This window comes from Pan troglodytes, chromosome 23 (genome assembly GCF_028858775.2).
Source record: "Pan troglodytes isolate AG18354 chromosome 23, NHGRI_mPanTro3-v2.0_pri, whole genome shotgun sequence".
Classification (NCBI taxonomy): Eukaryota; Metazoa; Chordata; class Mammalia; order Primates; family Hominidae; genus Pan; species Pan troglodytes.
The window spans coordinates 26,854,645-26,879,378 of NC_086016.1; the positions used below are offsets into that span (position 1 = coordinate 26,854,645).

At 50.8% G+C, this 24,734-nt stretch overlaps 1 protein-coding gene across 6 annotated transcripts in view; it reads left to right on the forward strand.

The window, feature by feature from the left end:
- The first annotated feature begins 3,441 nt into the window (after nucleotides 1-3,441).
- Nucleotides 3,442-24,734, forward strand: part of SGSM1 (small G protein signaling modulator 1) — a 125,917-nt gene continuing 104,624 nt past the window's right edge. For 4 of the 6 annotated variants that reach the window (XR_010156205.1, XR_001712926.4, XM_016939828.4 and 1 more), the window contains exons 1-2: nucleotides 3,487-3,596; nucleotides 3,693-3,736. Coding sequence is in view for 4 of the 6 variants with exons in the window: in XM_016939828.4 (XP_016795317.1) it covers nucleotides 3,578-3,596; nucleotides 3,693-3,736 (63 nt within the window). In the remaining 2 variants the exon portion in view is untranslated. Of the gene's footprint in view, nucleotides 3,597-3,692; nucleotides 3,737-24,734 lie in introns of all 6 variants that reach the window. The other 2 variants (XM_001171406.6, XM_009438000.4) reach the window with 1 other exon arrangement.

The following is a 24,734-nucleotide window of genomic DNA, read 5'->3' on the forward strand; positions in this document are numbered from 1 at the left end:
AGTAGCTGGGATTACAGGCGCCTGCCACCACGCCCAGCTAATTTTTGTATTTTTAGTAGAGATGGGGTTTCACCATGTTGGCCAGGATGGTCTCGAACTCCTGACCTCAGGCGATCCACCCGCCTCGGCCTCCCAAAGTGCTGGGATTACAGGCGTGAGCCACCGCGTCCGGCCTAGCCTGGACTTTCTCAGCATTTTTCATTTACGCTGATCACAGAGCTGAGCTTTCCCAGCTGAGGGCGCTGAAGAAACATTGCTGGAGAAAGAGGCTTCTCTTAACTGGTTCCAGCTGCTGCACCACTGGTCAGCGCTAAGGGTGTGAGGTGTCATGGGCCAGGTAATGGGATTCTCAGACACTGGGGAACGCTTTGGGACCCAGGTAAATTTTCCTATTCTGGCCACAGGGAGAGTGCAATTCTTCCCAAACTGATCTTAGGTGATGGTGCCCCTAGTGGTGAGTGTTCCAACTGCAGCAGGGCGCAATCCCTGGTCCCATGGAATTCAGAGCTCCAATGTCACCTGCTCAGTGGGGCCTCCCTCAACCACTCTGTTTCATAATAAAATCTCCACCTGTCTGGGCCCTCCCTGTCTCCCCTGCCTACTTTGTTTTCCTCCAGAACTTTCCAACATACTCTATTTATTATTTGCTTATTTTATTGTCTGCTTCCTAAGCTCCACGAGGGCAGAGCTTTTTGCCTGTCTCGTTCACTTAGAAGTATCTAGCACAGTCACCTGGCACACAGTAGGTGTTCATAAATATCTGTTGACCTGAGTTGCATGCAGGTCAACCATGCCCTCCTGCCAGTTGCAACTGCACCAAACACCATGGAGTCCTTTATCTTGGAGGAAAAGCTCCAGGTTTTCAAGGACCAGCACAGGTCAACTTCCCAGGCTTTGTGCTTGGCAGGAAAAGGAAAAATGTGGGTTTTGAAAAATGATTCCCTAGAGTGAGGCTTAGGCACCCTACCACCTTCCTAAAGTACCCCAGTTAACTTAGGGGTGAAGCCAAGGAGAGGAACTAATGGATCAATCACTTTGGTCCTCAGGTCAGAATCCTGGCGGCCACACACTTGTTAAACAAACAGGGATGAAACCCCCTCCAGGCTTGGCTTTGTCAATGACATAAGGCTCATAGAGTTAGCGTGGGGTGGAAGGAGGGTCAATAAGATCATGTGAGCAAAACCCAAAGCCCTTAGCGCAGTGCCTGCCATATAGTAGGTGCGCAATATATGATTATTTTTGCTGCCAAGCAACCATTTCCCATTCTCCTGGGGGACTTGCTGGAGATTGTGGAGCAGGGGTTTGTGATTGAGACACCTCTCCCCAAGCCAATGGGCAGGCTTGTGTCCCAGGTCAGGACAATCAGGCATTCCCTCCACAGGATGAAAACCTTAAACGAATGGCATTCTCTTTACCAGAGCAGCAGTGCCCTAACCACACTGTCCTTGCCAGGCAAATATTCCCAAGATTCCCCTTTCTGGCCTTCCAGAGCCACCTTGATTTCATCCCATTTCCCAGTTCTCCAGGCTCCCATGGGCTCTGGGATCACATATTATCTTCCCAGTTTATTTCCTTTTGCCTGAGGAAGCCAAAGTCAGCTTCTGTAGCTTACGGCCAGAGACCCCTGACACTGACCAATGGAAAAAAGGGGGCTGTGGATCCACTGCTGCAGGGAGAGGCACTCTAAGCTGCCCCCTAGTCCTTCTGAAGGAAGGCCTGAATACTGGGGGACCCTAAAAGGCATTGCAAATCCTTAACATCACCATCAAAGTCATACAGGGTTTTGGCCCTGCACCTCTCTGGCCAACATCCCACCACTGTCCCCATTGTTCACACCACTCCAGCCCCACAGGCATCTGTGCTATTTGTCACTGTTTGACTGGACACACTCCCTCCTCAGGGCCTTTGCATTTGCTGTTCCCTTGACTCAACTGCTCTTCCTCCAGAAATCCCCATGGCCTACTCCTTTTCCTCTTTGCTTAGATGTTACCTGCTCAGAGGGGCCTCCCTCAACCACCCTACTTCAGAATACGATCCCCAGGGGTCTGGGCCCTCCCTGTCCCCCTTGCCTACTTAATTTTTCTCCAGAACTTTCCAGCATGGTCTGTCCTTTTCTTACGTATTTTGTTGTCGACCTCCTAAACTCCATGAGGGCAGAGTTCATTGTCTGTCTTGCTCACTTAGAAATCTCTAGCACAGTCATTTGGCACAGAGTAGGTGCTCAATAAATATTGACCTGAGTTGCATTCTGGGTGGATACAGTTAGGGACTTGGGGTGACCAGGGGCTCTTGATGGAACAAGGCTTTTCCCACAGAGCCCACTGCTTGCTCAGCCCCAGAGATCCTGGCTGACAAGTGCCTCCTTTTGGGGCCAGACTCCTGGGAAAACCCCACTCCTCCAGTGACCTGCATGTCGGGGAGGGAGCCACTTAAGTCCTGGTCTCTCCTGAATGGATAACCAGTGTATCTTGGAAGACTCTTTTTTTTTTTTTTTGAGATGGAGTTTCACTCTTGTTGCCCAGGCTGGAGTGTGGTGGCACAATCTTGGCTCACTGCGACCTCTGCCTCCAGGGTTCAAGCAATTCTCGTGCCTCAGCCTCCTGAGTAGCTGGGATTACAAGAGCACGCCACCATGCCTGGCTAATTTTTGTATTTGTATTTTTTTATTTTTTGAGACGGAGTCTCACTCTGTCGCTCAGGCTGGAGTGCAATGGCGCCATGTTGGATCACTGTAACCTCCGCTTCCCGGGTTCAAGAGATTCTCCTGCCTTAGCCTCCCCAGTAGCTGGGATTACAGGCACCTCGCCATCATGTCCGGCTAATTTTTGTATTTTTGTAGAGACGGGGTTTCACTGTGTTGGCCAGGCTGGTCTCGAACTCCTGACCTCAAGTGATCTGCCCGCCTCGGCCTCCCAAAGTGTTGGGATTACAGGCGTGAGCCACCGCGCCCGGCTGGAAGACCCTCAATAATAATAATTAATAACAGTAACAGTGGCAAGCATTTATGCTCGCTGGCCTTTTCCCCTGGGTCTGTATTAAGGGCTTCACATCCAATATCTCACTTAAGGCTCAGATCGTTCTGAGACCCATTATGCCCATTTTATACCACATTATACCCATTTTAAAGATGAGAAAACTGAGGCTTGGAGAATATCGGTAGTAGCCCCACCATTTCCTGTGACTTCCTGGAGCCTGGCCCACAGAGGAGGGTTCAGGACGGACGCTTTCCTTCCCCGCCCTAGGGAAGAGGGAGGGACGCGGGCGCTGGCGTGGAGGTTGGGGAAGCCTGAGAGGCTCGGGCGCTGGGTGCGCGGGAGGGAGCGTGCGTGCTTGGCGCGAAGGCTCCTGGCGCAGGCGACCCGGCTGCCCCGCCGAGCGCTGGCTTTCCGGAGGGGTGGGGCGGCCGCCTCGGGTCCTGACGTCGGGCGCCCTCCGGCCGTCACTCAGCGCTCGGCCCCGCCCCGCCGCGGCTGCAGCAGCAGCGCCGAGGCCGGAGGAGCTACCGCCGCCGCCGCCGCCGCCGCCGCCACCGCCACCGCCACCGCCTCCTGGGACTCGGAACGCAGCGCTCGGAGCCATGGCCTCGGCCCCCGCGGGTAAGAGGCCGCAGGACACGAGGGCGGCGGGAGGGCAGCGCCCGGCCCCCGCACCCTCTCTCGGCTGACCCGCGGCTCTCGTTTCTTGTCCCACAGAGGCGGAGACCCGACAGAGGCTGCTACGCACCGTCAAGAAGGAGGTGGGTGCCGGGGTGGGGGCACTGGGCAGGACTCCCCCGGCAGCAGCGGCCAAACGGGAAAAGAGTCTTCGTGGAAGGGTGGCCTCTGGCGGCGGGGGGGCGGCCAGACCAGGTGTGGGGCTCACCTGGGTGGGCATTGACCTCCCGCAGGGCAGGAGGCGCAGCGAGGGAGTTCGGAGGTGGGCGTAGGTGTGGGGAGGCTTTGGCCCATTTGAGGCTTTGTGCGGGGGCGGATGCAGCGTGAGGGCCCTCCAGGTGTGGGGCACACCTGGATGTATCCCGATAGGACCTCCTCTTGTGGAGGAGCAGGTGGGCGCGGCTCAGGAAGGGGACCTTCCAAGAGAGAGAAGCTGCTGGGGGGACGCCCCCCACAGGGTGTGCTGGAGGAGGGGCTCTGAATGGGGCTGCCGAAGGTGGGGCACGCTTCAGGAAAAGGCAGAGGGAAAATAAAACCTCCCTTCCCAGCCCCCGAATTCTCAGTCCTTGGAGCCACCTCCAAGAGCCAGGGGACTCCCTCCCTGAGAGTCACGGGTCAGTGAGCTGCTCCCCTGGCAGTAGGGGTCCCTTCACTCCCCCGGCCCCACTCCCACCCCACATTCAGAGGGTGAGAATCAGAGAGGTTCTGCCATTCCTCTGCTCCTCCACTCTCCCTGGGGTCAGCGCGGGGAGAGGGGGCAGTCTAGTCTTTAGGGCTCATGGCCAATGACCTCCCAGAACCCCATAGACAGAATTTATAGTCCTTGGGCCTGGAGTAGCATCTCGATGCCTGGACTGCGTGCTCTGGTGTGTATGCCTGCATGGGTGAGGACCTGTGGCTGTGAGTATGTGCGTATGAGAATGTCTCTGCATCTGTCTGGAGATACCTAAGTGTATCTCTTTGCACTGTGTGTACACGTATCTATGTGTGTCTGTGTATCTGTTTTTGTGAGGGTGGGTCTGTGTGTGTATATTGTGTGGTGCATGAGTCTGTGAATGAGTGATGCTGTGACTGTGTGTGTGTATCTTGAGTAGGTGTGTGGCATGTGATGCATAAGTCTGCGTGAATAACTAGGGCTGTGACTCCGTCTGTGTGCGTGTGTCTTGTGTGTTGCCCTCCCCATTCTTCAGCCTCAGACCCCATTGCTGCTGTGTCTTCATCACTTTTGAACCTTATCAGAGCTTAGCCCAAGGCCTTGCATGGCAGCAGACATTGTGGGCTGGCCTGGTTTCTGGGCCTGGCTTTCAGTGTGTGTGTGTGTGCACGCGTGCATGTGTGTGTATGTGTTGGGGGTGTCGGCTGAGGTGGCAGCATCAAGCATCACTGATGACCCCTTCTTCCCTGCACAGTGGCAGACAGCCACCAAGGGCAGCCTCGAGGCTTGGACCTGTTGCTGCTCCTCCGTCCTCCGGGAGCATGAGTATGTGTCTGCGTGTGTGTGTGTGTGTGTGTGTGTGTGTGTGTCTCTGTGTGTGGCATGTCCTATTTTGTTTAAAGAATGAGCTCCAGGGCTGCTTGCACATTCTAGCATTTTCGAATGAGACATGCAAAATACATTGGATCCCTCAGAAAGGCCCAGAAGTTTTCAGCTCAGCCCTTGTATAGACTCCTGTGGGTATTCCAAGGGAGATCCATCTAGAACCTCTTATCTTTTTTTTTTCTTGGTGTTTTTTTTTTTTTTTTTTGAGACGGAGTCTCGCTCTGTTGCCCAGGATAGAGTACAGTGGCACAGTCTCCACTCACTAAAAACTCTGCCTCCCGGGTTCACGCCATTCTCCTGCCTCAGCCTCCCAAGTAGCGGAGACTACAGGAGCCACCATGTCCGGCTAATTTTTTATTTTTTTATTTTTAGTAGAGACGGGGTTTCACCATGTTAGCCAGGATGGTCTCGATCTCCTGACCTCGTGATCGCCTGCCTCGGCCTCCCAAAGTGCTGGAATTATAGGTGTGAGCCACTGCTCCCAGCCTAGAACCTCTTTTCAATAGAACTCACAGACCAACAACATCCTTGTCACTTTCAGGGGAGGGGCATGTACCTTACAAAGCACCTGCTGTCTTTTTCTTCGTGGTTTAACCAGACCTACGTGTAATATGTGCCCCCGAGATGTTTTTGCCTGGGGTAGCTTTGTTTTTAAGGCAATGGTTGGTTGAATTGGGGAGGGGGCTGCAGGCAGAAGAGAACACCAGTAAGACATCTGGGGAAGGCTCTGGCTGAGGCCCAGGTCCCAGCTCAGCTACCATCTTCCTCAGTTTCCTGCGCAGGTTCCTTCTTCTCTCTAGGAGTCAGTTTCTCCATCTGCAGAAGGATGCATTAGTATCAGTGTCCTTTAAGGTCCGACCCGTGTCAGTCTAGTTTGGGTCTTGGGCTCAAAGAGGGGGAATAACTTGCCCAAGAGCACACAGCCAAGATGGGACAGAGTTGGGACTTACCCCCCAGGTCTTTTTGATGTCAGAGCCACACTCTGACCCTCCCATCCCACAAACGTGCTCGTCCAAATCTACACGGTGCCACACCTTGGACAGAATGTGTGGGCAGTACAGTTTCTACTGTACAGATGAGAACACTGTGGCCCAGAGACAATAAGTGACATTTCAAGGGCACAGAACCAGTGCGGGGGAACAGGTTCCGGTCTTCTGTCTTTTGAGTTCCTATTCAACATAGGTACCCTAAGAACATGGCAACAACTCAGTGCCCCCCAAAGCATGTCTCCCCTGTCCTTTCCTTCCTTTGCTTACCTCTTTGGGGAGCATCTCTCTCAGTGTCAGAGAGCCAGTCTCTAGTGGAATAGAAGGGAAAGCTCTTTGCCTAGAAATCTGAGAGTCACATCAGATCTCCCTCCTCCCCACTCTCTGGGTTCAAAGGAGCCACATCTCTGCCTGTTACAGCCTCACCCAGAGACTGCATTGTGTGTACACATATCTACATGTGTCTGTGTGTATATCTGTCTTCTGTGTGTATATCTGTTTTCCCAGCCTTCTTTCTAGAAGGAGTGCCTTAACAATCGACATCTCTAGATAGGCTGGGCAGCTCTGCAAGGTTTGCCAGAGCCACTGCAGCCACGAAGGGGCCAACAGAGGCTGGGAGCTGGAAACTGTCCAATGCTGGCCTGGGGAGCCAGCTGGACACAGCATCCATGAGGCAGGTCAAGAAGGAACTTTGGGCTCAACTAGAGCTGGATTCCAACCCCAGATGTGTTTATTTACTGAGGGCTGTGTGTCAGACCCTGGGCTAGGTTCTGTGGATACAGCAGGGACAGGCCCCTTGTAGACGGGCCCTGTCCCTGTCCTCCTGGGGCTGACCTTGCAGCGGAGGAAACACACTCCCAACAGATACTTTATCACAAATACAAGGATAATTACAGGCTGTGAACAGAGATGTGAAGGAGAGGCACCCAGGGCTGCAAGAACCCAAAACAGGGACAACTGACCATGTGCAGGGGCCCAGGATATGACGTTTCAGAAGACAGGTGCAAGATGAGTAGGACTTTAAGGTGAAGATAAAGGGGTTGAGAGACACTAAGAAAAACTATTCCTGGCAGAAGGTTTTGTACATGCAGAAGCTTTGTGGCTGGAGGGAACACTGTGAATTTGAAGGAACCGAAGTGACCGGAGCAGAGACAAAGGAGAAAGGTGCAGATGCGGAGATGTGGAGAAAGGTGCAGATGCAGAACATGTGGTCTTATCCCGAAAGCAAGGGAAAGGAATGGGGAGGACATCGAGAACAGGGAAAGAAGGTGATGGAGCTGAAATTGCTGGCCTGTTCACTGCACAATCTTAGACAAGATCTGTCTTTACCTTTATCAGTGTGTGGGTTTCCGTTTATTCATAATGGGGATGAAAATGATTCAGCTGGCAAGATAAACCCTGCGAGAACACCCACTACGTTAGCCTGAGCTCCTCCAGGGCAAGCATCCTTTTTTTTTCCCTCTGTCCTCGGTACCACCAAGAGAAAGCTGGAAACAAGGTGGCCTCAGCGTGATTTCCTCCAGTTAAATCTGACCAGCTCTATCTTGGCTCCTTCCTGGCTTCCTTTACCCTCCCTGCCAACCCTTAATTTTGTTTTGGTTCCCAGAGCGAGCAGGGACTGGCTTCCCGTTGCCATAACAACTGCCATTAAAGGAGCCAGCCATGTGATGCCAGTTGATAATGGAAGCAAAGTGACTAACTGCCTTGTTTTCCTGCCTCTGGGCTGGGCCTAGAAAGCCTCTTAATTGGAGGGGAGAATGCAGGGGCTGGTGGGAGGCAGATGAGACCCCAGGAAGGAGACAGGGAGATGAGGCAGGTCCTGGAGGGGAAGCTACGTTTAGCTCTGCAGACCGGAGCTGGTGGAAGGGCTGTAATTGGGGAGCCATCATCATAGCTGCTGAACAGAGCCTGTTTGGAGAACTGAGCCTCCCAGCCTCTGGGTTAGGGGTGATGAGATGGGAGAGGGAGGCAGGACTTGCTAAAAAGGTTGGAGAAAAACGAGAGAAGCAGTTGACGTTACCGTGGGGACCCTGCAGTTTTACTGTGACCCAGTGGTTCTTAATGAAGGGGAGCAGTTTTGTCTCCCGTCCCTAGGTTTGGTTGCCAGATAACATCCAGGTCGCCCAGTTAAATTTGACTTTCAGATAAACAGTGAGTAAGTTTTTAGTATGAGTATGTGTTGCTAAATCTGGCAACCCTACTCCAGGGGACATTTGGCAATGTCTGGAAACATTTTTGGTTGTCACAGTTGGGGGTGCTATCAGCGTCTAGTGGGAAGAGGCCAGGGATGCTGCTCACATTCCTGCAATACACAAGACACCCCCTCAGCCCACCACCACTAGGAGCACAAAGAAGTGGCCAGCCCAGAATAACTCTTGTTAAGGCAGGAAAATCTGCTCCCCGCTCACCCTACCCATCCTGCACCTGCTGCGCCCTTCACTTCTCTAGGCTAATCTGATACAAATGTACTGTTCTTGAACAACTCATTCTTACTGCTTTTAGATTGTCTTGAATGCATATTTGGAGTCCAAAGCTGGGGTGGGGGTGGGCAGGAGCAGGGAACAAAGTCTTGGCTCCCTAGCCATGTCATTTAGGGGAAACTTCCGCAGAATGCCTCAGTTTCTCACCTGTAAAATTGACTTAGGCCATAGAAGAGAGATTGGACTATGTAATAACATTAGTAATTCCTGGCCGGGCACTGTGGCTCATGCCTGTAATCCCAGCCCTTTGGGAGGCCAAGGTGGGATGATCACTTCGGGCTTGGAGTTTGGGACCAGCCTGGGCAACATAGCAAGACCCCCATCTCTACAGAAAACAAAAATAGCCGGGCATTGTGGTGCATGCCTGTAGTCGCAGCTATTTGAGAGGCTGAGGCAGGAGGATCCCTTGAGCCCAGGAAGTTGAGGCTGCAGTGAGCTGTGATTGCATCACTGCACTTCAGCCAAGGCAACAGAGCGAGATCCTGTCTCAAAAAAAAAAATAAAAAAAAATTATAACCAGGCACGGTGGCTCATGCCTGTAACAGCACTTTGGGAGGCCAAGCTGAGTGGATCACTTGAAGTCAGGAGTTGAAGACCAGCCTGGCCCAACATGGTGAAACCTCATCTCTGCTAAAAATACAAAAATTAGCCGGGTGTGGTAGCATGTGCCTGTAATCCCAGCTACTCGGGATGCTGAGGCAGGAGAATCGCTTGAACCCGGGAGGTGGAGGTGGCAGGGAGCTGAGATGGCGTCACTGCACTTCAGCCTGGGTGACAAAGCAAGACTCCGTCTCAAAAAAAAAAAAAAAGAAAAGAAAAATTAGGCATTCCTAATTTCCTACGTGTTTGCTGGGGGCTTCTGGCTTCCTCTGTGCTGGGCATTGTGCCATGAACTTTCTGAGCATTATCCCCTTCACTCCTCATAAAAGCCCTAAGGGAGGGAACCATCATCTCTTTCCATGATAGATGAGGAACTGGAGGCAGAGAGATGTTATGCAGCTCGCTTTAAGGTCCCACTGTCAGTCCGTGGAGAAGTCAGGATTCAAACCTCACGTTGCCAAGATCTAGGGGGATGGCCTCATGACCTTGGCTTACAGTGGGCAGTGGTGGGGAGCTATGAGCTTCAGAAAAGTCCCTGGAAACACAACTTGGCTTCAGGCATGTGCAGGGGAAGGAAATGGGGCAGGAAAGGTCCATTAGTCCCAGCTTGTGCAGGGCTGTATGTGCCAGGCTGTGCCATTTGAACTTCCCATCATGGATAATGGGGAGCTATAGAAGATTTATGAGCAAGGGAGGGTTTTGCTTAGGGCTGTACTTCAGGAAGTTTCAGCTAATAGCAGGGACCAGGATAGACAGTTTCTGCCAACTCAGAAGAAAACTTTCTCCCTCCCTCTGTTATTTTCTTTCTCCCCCACTTCCATTCTTCCTTCCTTCCTCCCACAAATATTTATCAAGCATCTACTATGTGCTAGGCCCTGTTCTACAAGCTGCAAACTGAGAAGTGAGTAAAGCAATGTCTTTGCTCATATGTCCTCATTCAGTGTACAGTATAGTGGCAGGAGGGCATATAGAGAAAACGATAAATATGTATTAAAGGTAACAAGAGCTCCAAGGAAAATAACGGCTGGAAGAGATGGGAAAGGCTTGCCAGAGGAGGTGGTCAGCGATGGCCTCACTGATGGGATGGTGTTTGAGCAGAGACCTGAAGGAAGGAAGGGAGTGGTGTCAACATCTACAGGAAGTGTGTGCCTGGCAGAGGGAATAGCGTATGCAGAGGCTGTGAGTTGGGAACAGACCAGCTGGGAGGCCAGTGAGGCTGGAGTGAAGTAAACAAGAGTAGAGATGAGGTTTGAGAGAACGGGAGGCTGATTGTTCAAGACCTTGTCCATCGAAGGCATCGAAGGCTTTGGCTTTGACTCTGGGTGAGAGAGGAGCCATGGGAGTATTCTGAGCAGGGGAGGAACAGGCAAGTTTTGGGGACAAGTTGAGAGGAAGCAAAGACACCAGATCATCAGATAAGACAGGAAACGTCTGCCTTTGCTAAGCTTTTCCATTCTTGGGCTGGAATCACAGCCCCCCACCCACTACTCGCCCCACTGTGCCAAGGAGAGACTCCAAAAATGCATGTGCTTGAATGAATGCAGGAATGCCAGGTGGGCTATTTTGGGGCTCTCTGATGCTGGCAGGATTGACTCAAATCAGCTTGCGTGTGTCGTGTTTGCTGGCTTAAGAGGGCAGAAACGCTCCTCATGAATAATGCAGCCATATCCACCCGATGCGTTTTGATGCTTTTTCAGGTCTCTGGCTGGCAACCTGGCTTCTGGGAGCTTTTGCTAGTGATGAGCATCTGCGGCAGCTTAGGCACCCTGGTTCGATGTGGCGAGGCTGGCAGGAGGGCCCCTGGCTTGCTTGGCTGTGTCTCTTGTACCATATGGCCAGGTGTCCCCCAGCTACCTCATGAGGTGCTCCAGGAGCTGGTGGTAGCATTTGTTGCTGGCTGGCCGGTAGGAAAGGGCATTTTGGTCACCCCTAAGGGCCCGCAGTTGCTGTCTGCAGAGCCCAGGATGGGAGGTGAGGAGACCTGTGTCCTTGTTCCAGTTCTGACCCCAACAATGCGTGTGGCTCCTAACAGGTCCCTTCTCGAGGTCTCACTTTCCTGCTTTCTAAGTGGACGAGGTTGGACAGCTCCAGGATTCCAAGAACCTCAACTCATCTAATTTGGCCAGTGTCACTCTCTGAGAGCCAAGTCTTTGTTTTTTCCACTCTGAATTTGCCAAGTATTTATTTAAGACTAATTAAAACTAAGTAGCTGGTAAGACTTTTGGAGTGCCTTCAGTTCACTCAAGGAAAACCAGGGCTTAACTAATGTCATTCTAATGGGATAAAGATTAAAAAAACAAAACAAAACAAAACTAGCATATACTGGCATTTCATATCGATGACCTCATTTAATTATTGATCCCCCATGAAGTAGATAAAATCCCCTCTTTTATGGATAAGGAAATCGAGGCACAGAGATGGCAAGGAGTTCGCCCTAAGGTCTCAGAGATTGTTGGTACAGCAAGGGGTCTGGCTGCACAATCCTCCTCTGTATCACTGTTGAGCTAAAGCCAGCAATCCACACAGGGTTCCAAGCTCCACCGAGAGTGTGGGGTCAGGGAGAAGGCCACAACAGCAAGGGCCTCAATTACCACTATGCTATCACTGTCAGGCAGTTGGCAGTATTTATGGAGGGGTCAGGCATACCGCGTGGCTCACCCTTTTGGGAGTAAGATGGACTCAGTCCCAAAAGGACACTTTGCTGCCCTTTCTGGTCACATCTGAACTTAAAGATGCCCTCAGCGCAGGATCTTGCTGTCTCTAGGTAAGCCCTGACCTGGAGGTGCTACAGCCCCCAGGGCAGTGCTGTGGAATTGAGTCAGAAAAGATATTTCTTGAGGTCCAAAGGGACAAGCCCTCTAATGGGCTGAGTCTTGGCTGGCTGCATCGCCATCATGGGGAGGGCAGCTGGGTCTTCCCTCTGAGGCTGGCTGCCCATCAGCTCCTGGAGACAGTCCCTCAGCCTAAGGAGCTCAGAGTCCCTGGTGACTTTCCTGGCCCTGCACTTGGTTGCTGTGCACCCCTGGACAAGGGGGCTAAGAATGCTAAACTCAGATGCGGGCCAGTGTATTTTTCTTTCACTTAGTGATACAGAAGATGAGATGAATAGATTTCTATGTTTTTTCTTTGTACAATTTTGCAGGAACTCAGATTGTGGGTATTTGCAAAGGACAGTAACAGTTCCTTTTGCAGTAAGGCCTCATTGAGAAAATGGATAGCTGAGGCCCTGAGAGTTCAAGAGACCTGGTGATGTTACCAAAATGCCAGGGTGTTGGTGTAGGTCCTGCTGCTGGCCACACAGAAGGCCAATCACTGAGATAAGTATTGCCCAGGAAGAAGTCTTTAGTTGAGTCCTGCAGCCGAAGAGATGAGAGATCAGGCTCACATCTATCTTCCTGACCAACTAAACTCAGAGGTTTATATAGCAGGAAGAAAATTTAAGTGCATGGAAGAAAACTGGAATTAGAGGGGCTGGGCGCAGTGGCTCACGCCTGTGATTCTAGCACTTTGGGAGGCCGAGGCGGGCGGATCACGAGTTCAGGAGATCAGGACCATCCTGGATAACATGGTGAAACCCTGTCTCTACTAAAAAAATACAAAAAATGTAGCCGGGCGTGGTGGCGGGCGCCTGTAGTCCCAGCTACTCAGGAGGCTGAGGCAGGAGAATGATGTGAACCTGGGAAGCAGAGCTTGGCAGTGAGACAAGATGGCGCCACTGGAGGGTGAAAGAGCGAGACTGTGTCTCAAAAAACAAACAAACTGGAATTAGAGAGGGGTAAGGAAAAGGAGTTGGTCAACAGGAAGCAGGTGGTGGGTTAGGCAGTCATGCTGGGTGAGGGGTGTTGCATCTCTGTCCAGATGCAATGATCTGGTAAGTTTCAGTTCCTTGGGGGAGGCCTGATGTTTGGTTTCCTGAGAAAGGAACTCAGATAAGACAAATGTAACTTTCTGGAGTTTTAAAACTGGGAGGGTCAGTTTCTATGTATATTCAAAAGAAACCGTAAACATTAGTTATATGGGATAGTTGGGCCAGTTTCAGTGATACTTGGGGCATTGAATGAATTCCTTTTTAATTATTATTATTTGGTAAATTATGCTTACTTGGTAAATTAGAATTGTAGCAACTACCATTTACCAAATATTGCTGTAAGTGCTTTGCTGTCTCATTTAATCCACAAAACAACCTTCCTACACAGTAGGTACAAGTAGCAACTGCTTTTTACTGACAAGGAAATTCATGCTCAGAGAGGCTAAGAAACTGAACCAGGACTACAGAGCTGAGAAACAGCAGAGCAGGGTTTGTTAGCCAGCTCCATCCTCCATCCTTTTCAAGTCGGATAAACCCTGATAAAACTAGCTAGAATGATAATAAACATAAAAACAAAATGAGAAAGTGAAGATAAAAAATTGATTTCTTTTTTTCTTTCTTTCTTTCTTTTTTTTTTTGAGATGGAGTCTCGCTCTGTTGCCTAGGCTGGAGTGCAGTGGCACAATCTCCGCTCACTGAAACCTCTGCCTCCTGGGTTCAAGCGATTCTTCTGCCTCAGCCTCCTGAGTAGCTGGGACTACAGGCATGCACCACCATGCCTGGCTAATTTTTGTATTGACAGGGTTTCACCATATTGACCAGGCTGGTCTCGAACTCCTGACCTTGTGATCCGCCTGCCTTGGCCTCCCAAAGTGCTGGGAAAAATTGATTTCTTGGTTTAAGTGTTTGGGAAGTTCAGGTGCACCTATATCCAGGGGTGCCAATGATGTCATCAGGACACTGTCTCTTGCCATCTCTCTGCATTGCCTTCTTCTGTTTTGGCATTATGCTCAGCCTCTCTGTGGGGAGGTAGAGTGTTGCCCAGCAGCTCTAGGGGCACATTCTGCCAGCTTGGCATTGCTGCAGAAAAGAAAACCTCCCCTTCCTAAGGGTTCTAGCCAAAGTCTTGGGATTCGGTCTCATTGGACCAGTGTGGGTCACTTGCTTCTTTTGTGCCAGTCACAGTGGGATGGATTGCTCCACTTGGTCACGGGGGGTGAGGGGTGGAGTTAGCCCTGTGAGAGTAAGGAAAGGGACACCAGAGGAGAGTTATGGTGAAATCACCAGACAGGGAGATGGAAATCAGGCAGACAAACCACAGATGTCCACATCAAAGGGCTGAGGGCGCCTGCATTTGGAGCTCAGCCTGTGATGCGGGAGGTATACACTCCTGTGCTCTGTGCCTTCCTACAGTCCCGAGTGCTGCCTGGGGATGTACTATGTGCCAGGTGATTACTGGATCAAGGATTTCTATTCTACGGGTGTGCAAATCCCTGAAGTTGTAGAAACACCTTGTACTTGCTGTATGGAGAGAGTATCCTCAGATCCTCAGCTTTTTTTTTTTCTTTTTTTTTTTTGAGACGGAGTCTCACTCTGTCACCAGGCTGGAGTGCAGTGGTGCCATCTCGGCTTCCTGCAACCTCCGCCTCCTGGGTTCAAGCGATTCTCCTGCCTCAGCCTCCTGAGTAGCTGGGATTACAGGCGCCTGCCACCACGCTTGGCTAATTTTTGTATTTTTAGTAGAGACTGGGTTTCACCATGTTGGTCAGGCTTGTCTCGAACTACTGACCTCGTGATCTTCCCGCCTCAGCCTCCCCAAAGTGCTGAGATTACAGGCGTGAGCCACCGCTCCCGGCCATGAGTATCCTCAGCTTTTGTCAGGACCTCTAAGGAATCCACAACCCAAATACCCACATACAGTTTAGCATCACCTTGTGTCTTGTTTGGGGCTGGTGTAACAAAGTACCGTGACTGGGTAGCTTCAAAACAACAGGAATTCTCGCAGTTCTAGTGACTAGAAGTCTGAGATCAGGGCGGCAGCATGGTTGGTATCTGGTGAGGGCCTTCTTCCTTTTTGCACACTTCAGACTTTTAATCATGTCCTTACATGGCAGAAAGGGGGTGAGAGGTCTTTGGGGTCTCTTTTATAAGAGCACAAATCCCGACCGGGTGCAGTGGCTCACGCCTATAATCCCAGCACTTTGGGAGGCCAAGGCGGGCGGATCAGCTGAGGTCAGGAGTTCGATACCAGCCTGGCCAACATGGTGAAACCCTGTCTCTACTAAAAATACAAAAATTAGCCAGGCGTGGTGGTGGGTGCCTGTAATCCCAGCTACTCAGGAGGCTGAGGCAGGAGAATCGCTTGAACCCGGAAGGCAGAGGTAGCAGTGAGTTGAGACCATGCCACTGCACTCCAGCCTGGGCAACAGAGCAAGACTGTCTCAAGAAAAAAAATAAGAAAAATAAAATAAAACAAATAAAAAACAGTACTAATCCCATCCAAGAGTCATCCTCATGGCTTAATTACCTCCCAGAAGCTCTTCCTCCTAATACCACCACTTTGGGATTAGGATTCTATTTATTTACTTATTTATTTAGAGACAGAGTCTTGCTCCATTGCCCAGGCTGGAGTGCAGTGGTGCGATCTCGGCTCACTGCAACCTCTGCCTCCCGGGTTCAAGCGATTCTCCTGCCTCAGCCTCCTGAGTAGCTGGGACTACAGGTGCCTGCCACCACACCCGGCTAATTTTTGTATTTTTGTAGAGATGGGGTTTCACCTTGTTGGTCAGGCTGGTCTTGAACTTCTGACCTCAGATGATCCACCCGCCTCAGCCTCCCAGAGTGCTGGGATTACAGGTGTGAGCCACCGCGCCCAGGCGTGGATTAGGATGTTAAAATATGAATTTTAGAGGGATATGCCAAAACATTGGGTCTGTAACTCCCTGCAGAACGGTGTGATACAGAGATGATTGCAATACGGTTTCCTGTCCTCAGTGTGCCCAGAAATGAACTGGTACCTCTTAGTTTCTAAACCAGTTCCAATAATAATAGCTTTCCGATAAAAATAACAATAATTGGCCGGGAGTAGTGGCTCATGCCTGTAATCCCAGCACTTTGGGAGGCCGAGGCGGGCGGATCATGAGGTCAGGAGATCAAGACAATCCTGGCTAACATGATGAAACTCCATCTCTACTAAAAATACAAAAAATTAGCTGGGCGTGATGGTGTGTGCCTGTAGTCCCAGCTACTCGGGAGGCTGAGGCAGGAGAATGGCGTGATCCCAGGAGGCGGAGCTTGCAGTGAGCAGAGATTGCACCACTGCGCTCCAGCCTGGGCGACAGAGCAAGACTCTGTCAAAAAAAAAAAAAAAAACAAAACAATAATCACAACCCCAGTAATAATTATAATTAGTATTTATTGGGCACCTACTTTGTCCAGGCCTGCCTTGTCCCAGTATGTTAGCCGCAAGTCACAAGTGTATATCTGCATTTCAATCAAGTTAAACTTAAATTAAATTTAAAATGCAGTTCCTCAGTCACACTAGCCATATTTCAAGTGCCCAGTAGCCACGTATGGCTGATGATAACGTGGGACAGCACGGGTATAGAGCATTTCTCAAAAAGCCTATCCTGTTCCAGACAGTATGCTATGCACTTTATATGCATTAGTGTATGTAATGTCAAAAGAAAGCAAACCCAAGAAGCATCAGAGGGAACAGATGAGGAAACTGAGGCCCGAGGTCACCCAGCAAATAGCAGAGCTGGAGATTGACCTGTTGATGTTTTTACTTACCCAGAGTGCCTCCCTTGATCTGGCACCGGCTATGTGCTGGGTCCTGTTTGAGGCCCTCTGCCTCTATTTATTATCCCATTTTACAGATAAGTACTGTAAATTGAAGCACAGAGAAGTGAAGTGACTTGCCCAAGGTCACACAGCTGGTAAGAGATGGAGACAGGATTTGAAACCAGTGTTAGACACACTATTGGATTGCTTCTTCTAAGGTCAGTTGGAGGTGGTTAGTCCTTATCTAGAAAGGTGATAAGTGCTTTCTGATGTACCTGTGTGTGTTGTAAGCAATAATTTGGGAATTTCCTTTTCCGTTTTCTGCAGCTGCCCAAACCACCTTCCCCTCCACGCCCCAAGTTTGGCTGTCTTCCAGGGATCTTGGGTGGGCTCCAAGTCTTCATGTATCTTCCTCATCCATGAGGCCCCTGGGTCTGTGGAGATGGGGTGCTGCCAGGGAAGCCAGACGCAAGCAGTGGGCAGGCACCCAGGAGGAGGCTGGCCAGTCTCCAGGGTGTGGGCTGGGAATGGAAAACGTGCAGGCTGGCTTCTCTGGGGATGGAAGGAGGCTGGGGGAGCGTCTTCACAGCTCCATCCTCTCCTGTGCATGGGCGTGGCAGCCTGAAGGACCTTTATACAAGAATGTCCCCGAGAGAATGCCTTGGAATCAGGCCCCGGGGGAGCCTTCTGGTCAAGGGGTGTCTGAGGAACCTGGGCAGGGTGATAAGGGGAGGCTCATTTGTAGGAACCCCAGCCCCAGAACACCCCTTCCAGGTCATGGCAGGTTGGCCGGCCCTCACACTGTCACAGGACAATGCTGGTGCCTATTTATAGCAAGCCAGTGAACGATTAACTCGGGCCAGGCTGGCAGCAGCCAAGTTAGTGGTGTTTGCTTCTCCCATAAGCCCCAGTAACCATGTTTAGGGCAGGTTATGCGGGGAGGAATTGAAGGAAGAATTTTTCTAATACTCTAAAGGTCCACAGGCTCTTATCATTTTTCATTGCCCCCTCCCCACTGCCACCTATCCCATGGCCTGTGTGGCTTTGTTTTTGTTACCTATGCTGTGTGGAAGTGACAGGAAAGATGGAAGGGTGTGGGCAAGAGTGGCGGGGGCACGTCTGTCCTAAAACTGCATGTGAGAGGAAGTCCAGGACAGGAAACTTTGATCCATTCACCAGCCTTTGCTGAGCGCCTACTGTGTGCCAGACTCTGTGCTGGGCACGGTGGAGACAACAGTGAGCACAACAGGTGAGATCCCTGCCTTCAGCCTAGAGGGCAGAGGCGGATAATGACCGTGCAAACAGATGAAGAAATGCGATGAATTCAGAAATGGATGAGAAAACAGCAATGCAGTGGGGAGAGAGAGGTTGGGATGAGTTGGGTAGGTGGCAGCTTACCTGGGCAGTCATGGCAGGCCTCTCTGAGATGGTGGCATTTGATCTCATATCTTTTTTTCTTCCTTTCTTTTCCTTTCTCCTTTTTGCTTTCTTGATGGAGTTTCACTCTTGTCACCCAGGCTGGAGCACAATGGCGCGATCTCGACTCACTGCAACCTCCACCTCCTGGGTTCAAGCGATTCTCCTGCCTCAGCCTCCCGAATAGCCAGGATTACAGGCGCCCGCCATCATGCCCAGCTGATTTTTGTATTTTTAGTAGAGATGAGGTTTGACCATGTTAGCCAGGCTGGTCTCGAAATCCTGACCTCAGGTCATCCACCCTCCTCGGCCTCCCAAAATGCTGGGATTACAGGCGTGAGCCATCGCGCCCAGCCTGAGCTGATATCTTGATGATGAAAACAAGAGGCTGTGTAGAGAACTAGGAATGGCAGAGGGAATGGCAGGAGCAAAAGCACTGAGGCAGGGAGGAATGTGCAGCATTGGAGGAAGGCAAGGGAGCAGGAAGTGAGGAGGAGAGAGATGCGAGACAGGCCAGGGACAGAGTGTTCCCCTGAATGTCCCCCTGGGGAGGTGGCAGGGAAGGTTTCTGAGCTGACACCACCAGACACCTTCTCTACAAAAGCTCCAAAGTCCATTGCAAGTCATGGTGGGCTGCGGGCACAGGGGATCCCATTGCGAAGGAGGCGCTTAGCCTGTCTGCTGAAAGTCGGGATCCCTGCTAACATCTTCCATGACTGACAGTGTGAGGAAAGGACGTTGCTTTCTTATTTTTCCCCCCAAAGTCTGTATTTAAGACTTATTAAAGTCTTATTAGAGCAGTTATAAGTTCTCAGAAAAGCTGAGCAGAAGGTGCAGAGATTTCCCTCATATCCTCGACCCCGCCACACGTGCAGCCTCCCCCACTGTCAACATCCTCGGCCAGAGTGGTACCTTTGTTAGGATTAATGAACCCACATGGACGCTTATCCCTCAGAGTCTGCAGTTGACATCGGGGTTCACTCTTGGTGCTGTGCATTGTGTGGGCTTAGACAAATGTCTGAGGGCATGCACCCGCCATCACAGTATCATGAGGAGGGTGTTTCCACTGCCCTGCAAACCTCCCATGCTCTACCTGTTCATCTCTCTCTCTCTCTTTTTTTTTTTTTGAGACAGAGTCTCGCTCTGTTGCCCAGGCTGGAGTGCAGTGGCATGATCTCGGCTCACTGCAACCTCCACCTCCCAGGTTCACGCCATTCTTCTGCCTCAGCCTCCCGAGTAGCTGGGACCACAGGTGCCCGCCACCACGCCCGGCTAATTTTTTTTGTATTTTTAGTAGAGACAGGGTTTCACCGAGTTAGCCAGGATGGTCTCGATCTCCTGACCTCCTGATCTGCCTGCCTCGGCCTTCCAAAGTTCTGGGATGATAGGCGTGAGCCACCACGCCTGGTCTCATCTCTCTTTTCTTTCCAACCCCTGGCAGCCCCTGATCTTTTCACATCTCCATAGTTTTGCCTCTTCCAGAATGTCATATTGTTGGAATTGCATAGTACATAGTCTTTTCAGATTGGCTTCTTTCACTTAGTAAAAGGCATTTAAGATAGGACATTTCTTTTTATCACCACGATTCCTCTTGGGGAGCTGATGTGGAGCAGAGAGGGAGCCAGGTGGTGCTGGGCATGCAGGGAGAGGTGTACCGTGAAAAATGATAGCCAAGGGCAGAGGTGGAGCTGGCAGGTGCCACTGTCCCCTGGCTCTGGGAGCAGCAAGTTGGCTGTGACTGTGATGTTTGGTTTCAGAGGGTTAAGGGAGCAGGTGCATTGGTTGCTCTGCCACTGGGGTCTCCACTGCAACATGGGGCTCCAGAGCAAGAGACTTTGATTTAAGTCCCAGCCTCCTCACAGGTCTGATGGTCTGATGGTGTTTGCCTCTCCCAGGACAGCTGCCTCATTAGGAAAATGGGAATAATAACAATGACACCTACAATGCATGGTAGTTGTGAGTCTTTGGGCTCAAGTGTGTAAAGCACCCAGTTGTGAGAAACACCCATAGGTGTCTCTTGAATGAACAAACCTACTGTGTGCCAGGCTCAGTGCAGGAAAGACAGTCCTGGATTTGAATCTTGTCCTGCCATTTCTAAGCCTTGTGCTCTCGGGCAAGTCATTTCACCTGACCGGAACTCAGTTTCCTCATCTGTAAAGTAAAGAGGGTAATTGTACTCATTTCACAGAAATACTATGGAGATTAGATGAGATCATACCCCAAGACATGGTGCCAGGCACTCAGTAAACAACATTTTATAAATAAATGCTGGCTATGACGACTTAAGACAAATGTATAAAGCACTGAGCATGCAGCAGCTGCTGTGCCAAATGTTTTAAATGTATTGTTTCGCCAGGCGCGGTGGCTCACACCTGTAATCCCAGCACTTTGGGAGGCTGAGGCGGGCAGATCACGAGGTCAGGAGGTTGAGACTATCCTGGCTAACATGGTGTAACCCTGTCTCTAATAAAAATACAAAAAATTAGCTGGGCGTGGTGGCAGGTGCCTGTAGTCCCAGCTACTCAGGAGGCTGAGGCAGGAGAATGACGTGAACCTGGGAGGCGGAGCTTGCAGTGAGCCGAAATTGCGCCACTGCACTCCAGCCTGGGCAACAGAGCGAGACTCCGTCTCAAAAATAAAATAAAATTTAAAAAATAAAATAAATTTAAAAAAAAGTATTGTCTTGGCTGGACGCAGTGGCTCATGCCTGTAATCCCAGTACTTTGGGAGGCCAAGGCGGGTGGATCACTTGAGGCCAGGAGTTCAAGACCAGCCTGGGCAACATTAAAAAAAAATTAACTAGGCATGGTGGTGCGTACCTATAGTCCCAGCTACTCAGGAGGCTGAGGCAGGAGGATTGTTTGAGCCCAGGAGTTCGAGGCTGCCGTGAGCCATGATCGTGTCACTGTACTCCAGCCTGGGCAACACACTCTGTCCCTAAAAATATATTTAAATAAATAAATGTATTATCTTATGCCAGTGAGGCAGATGCTGATATCACCCATTTCACAGATGGGAAAGCTGAGGTTCAGAGAAGGGACAGGATTTACCCAAGATCATGCATGGATAAGCTGGGATTGGGATTCTGGGAGTCTGATTCCAGAGCCTGATGCAGCAGGTGTTACTCTAGGAGCTCAGAAGATGGGCAACCTGCATGGAGTGCTGGGTTCAGGAGGGAATGCGGAGAGGGGCACGTGACTTGGCCCTGGAGGACTGGGGGATTTTTCCAGAGCTGGAGACAGAGCTAGGAATGGGTGAGGATATCAAGTGGAGGGGACTGCATGGGCAAGGACCAGGAGGTGGGAGTCACCTGGGTCACACAGAAGGAATGGCACATGTGACCAGAGCCTAGGGTGTGGGAAGGGAAAGAGACAGGTTTTAGCAGGGAAGGAAGGATTGGCCACAGCATAGAACCAGGCACAGCTTGTAGGGCTGTGGCACCGTCTCTCCCCTTCCCCACACCCCAAGTCTGTTGGTGTCTGTGCTTTGGAGCATGCCAAAATACTCCTGTCCCCACCCCATCACCATCACCAGCCCCATTCCAACCCCTCCCAACTGTCACCTCCTGTGTGCCTCACCCTAATAGATTTAAAAATTAAAAGCTGCCAGCTCTTTCCATAGGCTGTTTCTCCCTGATACAATGTCCTTACATCTGTTCCTTCCTTTGAGCTCCACGGTGGCTATGTGGGGGCAGTCACAGGGGCAATTTTTTTCTCTCCTTTACAGTGGGAGAAACTGAGACCCAGAGAGTTAACTTATATTTGTTATTCAGATCTTGAGCCATCACCACCTTCAGGAAGCCCTCCCTGACCTTCCCCACTACCCTGTCAGGTCTGGTTTCTTTGTTATTCACCTAGAACCAAGGTGCAAATAACTGGTCTCACTTTGTAATGATTTACCCATTTTGTGATTCCATTTATATCTTTCCATCTCCCTGGACTGTAAGGCTGGCGAGGACAGGGACCATGTCTGCTTGCTCCCCGGTGCCTGTCTCGCAGGAGCACTCAAGAAATATTGAGTGCATGAATGACAGTTTTGGTTCCTGTGATATGTGCAGGGAAGGAGGTGTTAATGGGACATGGAAGAGGCACACTTATCCCAGCTTAGGGGATGGGGAGTCCAGGAAGGCTTCTAGGAGGAGGTGACACCTTGGCTGAAGCCTGAGTTGCAGCTAGCCAGCTGGAGCATTCGGAGAGGGGCACCTGGCAGAAGGCACCATGTGAGCAATGGTATGGAAGTGAGCACATAGTGCCACCTTTGGGGACCAGGGCTGAGGGTCAGTGGTCCAGGTAGGGCTGGAGATGTTGGTCCATGCAACTTATCCTGAGAGTCCCAGGTGCCTGTCAGAGAAGCAGAGTGACACAGCCTGCCCTCTGCTCCTTCCCATTGCTCCAGTGGTTGTTGAGGGACCCTTGAGTCACCCCGTCTTCTCCCCACTGTGCTCACATACTAAGTTATTTTTATTATTTATGTTTTATATTTTTTGAGACAGAGTCTCACTCTGTCACCCAGGCTGAAGTGCAGTGGCATGATCTCGGCTCACTGCAACCTCTGCCTCCTGGGTTCACACGATTCTCCTGTCTCAGTCTCCCTAGTAGCTGGGATTACAGGCATGTGCCTCCACACCTGGCTAATTTTTGTATTTTTAGTAGAGACGGGGTGTTACCGTATTGGCCAGGCTGGTCTCGAACTCCTGACCTCAGGTGATCCACCCGCCTCAGCCTCCCAAAGTGCTGGGATTACAGGCGTGAGGCACTGTGGCGGGCCTGAGAGTTATTTTTAAAGCCACCCTGCAGGGCCCTCCAGGCATCCCAATTTAACCATCCTCTCCACTGCCAGTTTCTTCCGGAGGTAAGCGTCAGGGAGCCCATGTCATAACTGAGTGCTAGCTCAGTGGTCCTCACACCACCTGCATGGTACTTACTCCATCTCAACCACCAGAGACCCCAGGTGGGGAGTAGAGGTGGGGCGCTCTGATTCAGCAGGCCTCAGAGGAGCAGGGGACAGCTGGCCTGGGTGATTTTTATTTAGACCTACTGTGTGTCACAAGCACTGTGCTGGGTGCTTTAAACCAGGGGTGTCTGTGGGCCAAATCCAACCTATTTGTACTTTTTAAGGGTTGTAAAAGCAAAAGATACTATGAGATAGATTGTATGTGCCTGAAAATAGGTTTGCCAGTTTTAGCAAATAGAAATTTAACAAATAAAAATAATTTGCCAGATTTGGCAAATAAAAATTCAGAATGCCTTGTTTAAATTTGAATTTCAGAGAATCAATCAATAATCCGTGTAATATTTGGAGCATACCTATACTCAAAAGATTATTCTTTGTTTATCTGAAATTGACATTTAACTGGGCACCCTGTAATTGATCAGGCAGTCCTACCCCAAACCCTAAAACATTTGCTACCCAGCCCTTTAGAGAAAAAGTTTTCTGATCCCAGCTTTAAATACGTATCAATGGGATCTAGAGCCAAGGGGGCTTAGGACACTGCCTGGAACCAAGCTCAGTAAGCATTAGCTGCTGGTGTTAGTGTTACTAATGTAGTCCGATTGATCGTCAGCATTTACCGAGCACCTGCTGTGTGGCCAGGCGCTGTCCTAGGGGCTCAAGCTCTTCATGGGAGAGATGGATGCTAAATAGATGAGCCCAGAGATGTATAAAGAGAGGTCAAGTGCATGAGTCCTAAGGAAGAGTACGCAGCAGAGGAAAAGGGTAGCGATGGCAGGTGTGAGGCCCTGTTTTAGACAAGGTGATCAGGGAGGCTCTCTGAGGGGGAGATATTGGAGCTGACCACAGAATGGAGTGAGGACGTGGCTTTCTGGGGGCTACCCCTTCTCCAGCCCTCATGGTGTGCCCGGCCCTGTTCAAGTGCTGTGTATGTTTTGCTCATGGTATCCTCGCACAGCAGCCCTATGAGGTGATGCAGGTACCATCCCCGTTACACAGATGAGGCAACTGAGGCCCAAGGTCACCCAGCAAATGGCAGAGCTGGAGACTGACCTGTTTATGTTTTTACTCCCTTAGAGTGCCTCCCTTGATCTGGCACCGGCTGTGTGCTGGGTCCTGTTTGAGGCTCTCTGCCTCTATTTTCTGCAATCTTTATGACAGTTCCGCACCCTGGGGCATGTGAGTCTCATCTGGGTTTCAGAGGAGTAAACCCAGCCCAGTGTGGGGAGGCAGGGAAGAGAAGCAAGTTAATGTGGAACCTGGCAGGACTCAAGGTGGGCAGCGGAGGGTACCTGGGTGTGGGCAGGTGGCAGGTGAGAGGACTGGAGAAGACAGGGCAGGCCCAGGAGACCCAGAATCCCCCTTCCTGCCTCACGGATTGCCCTGGGTTTCCCTGCCTGGAATTAGCACTCACTTGCCCTGAGTCCCTCCTGAGATTAATTCTCTTTTTATGCTGTTTAAATATTTGCAGGTGGGGAGAGGGAGGGAGGGTGGGGCTGGTTTCTGAATGGTTGTAGG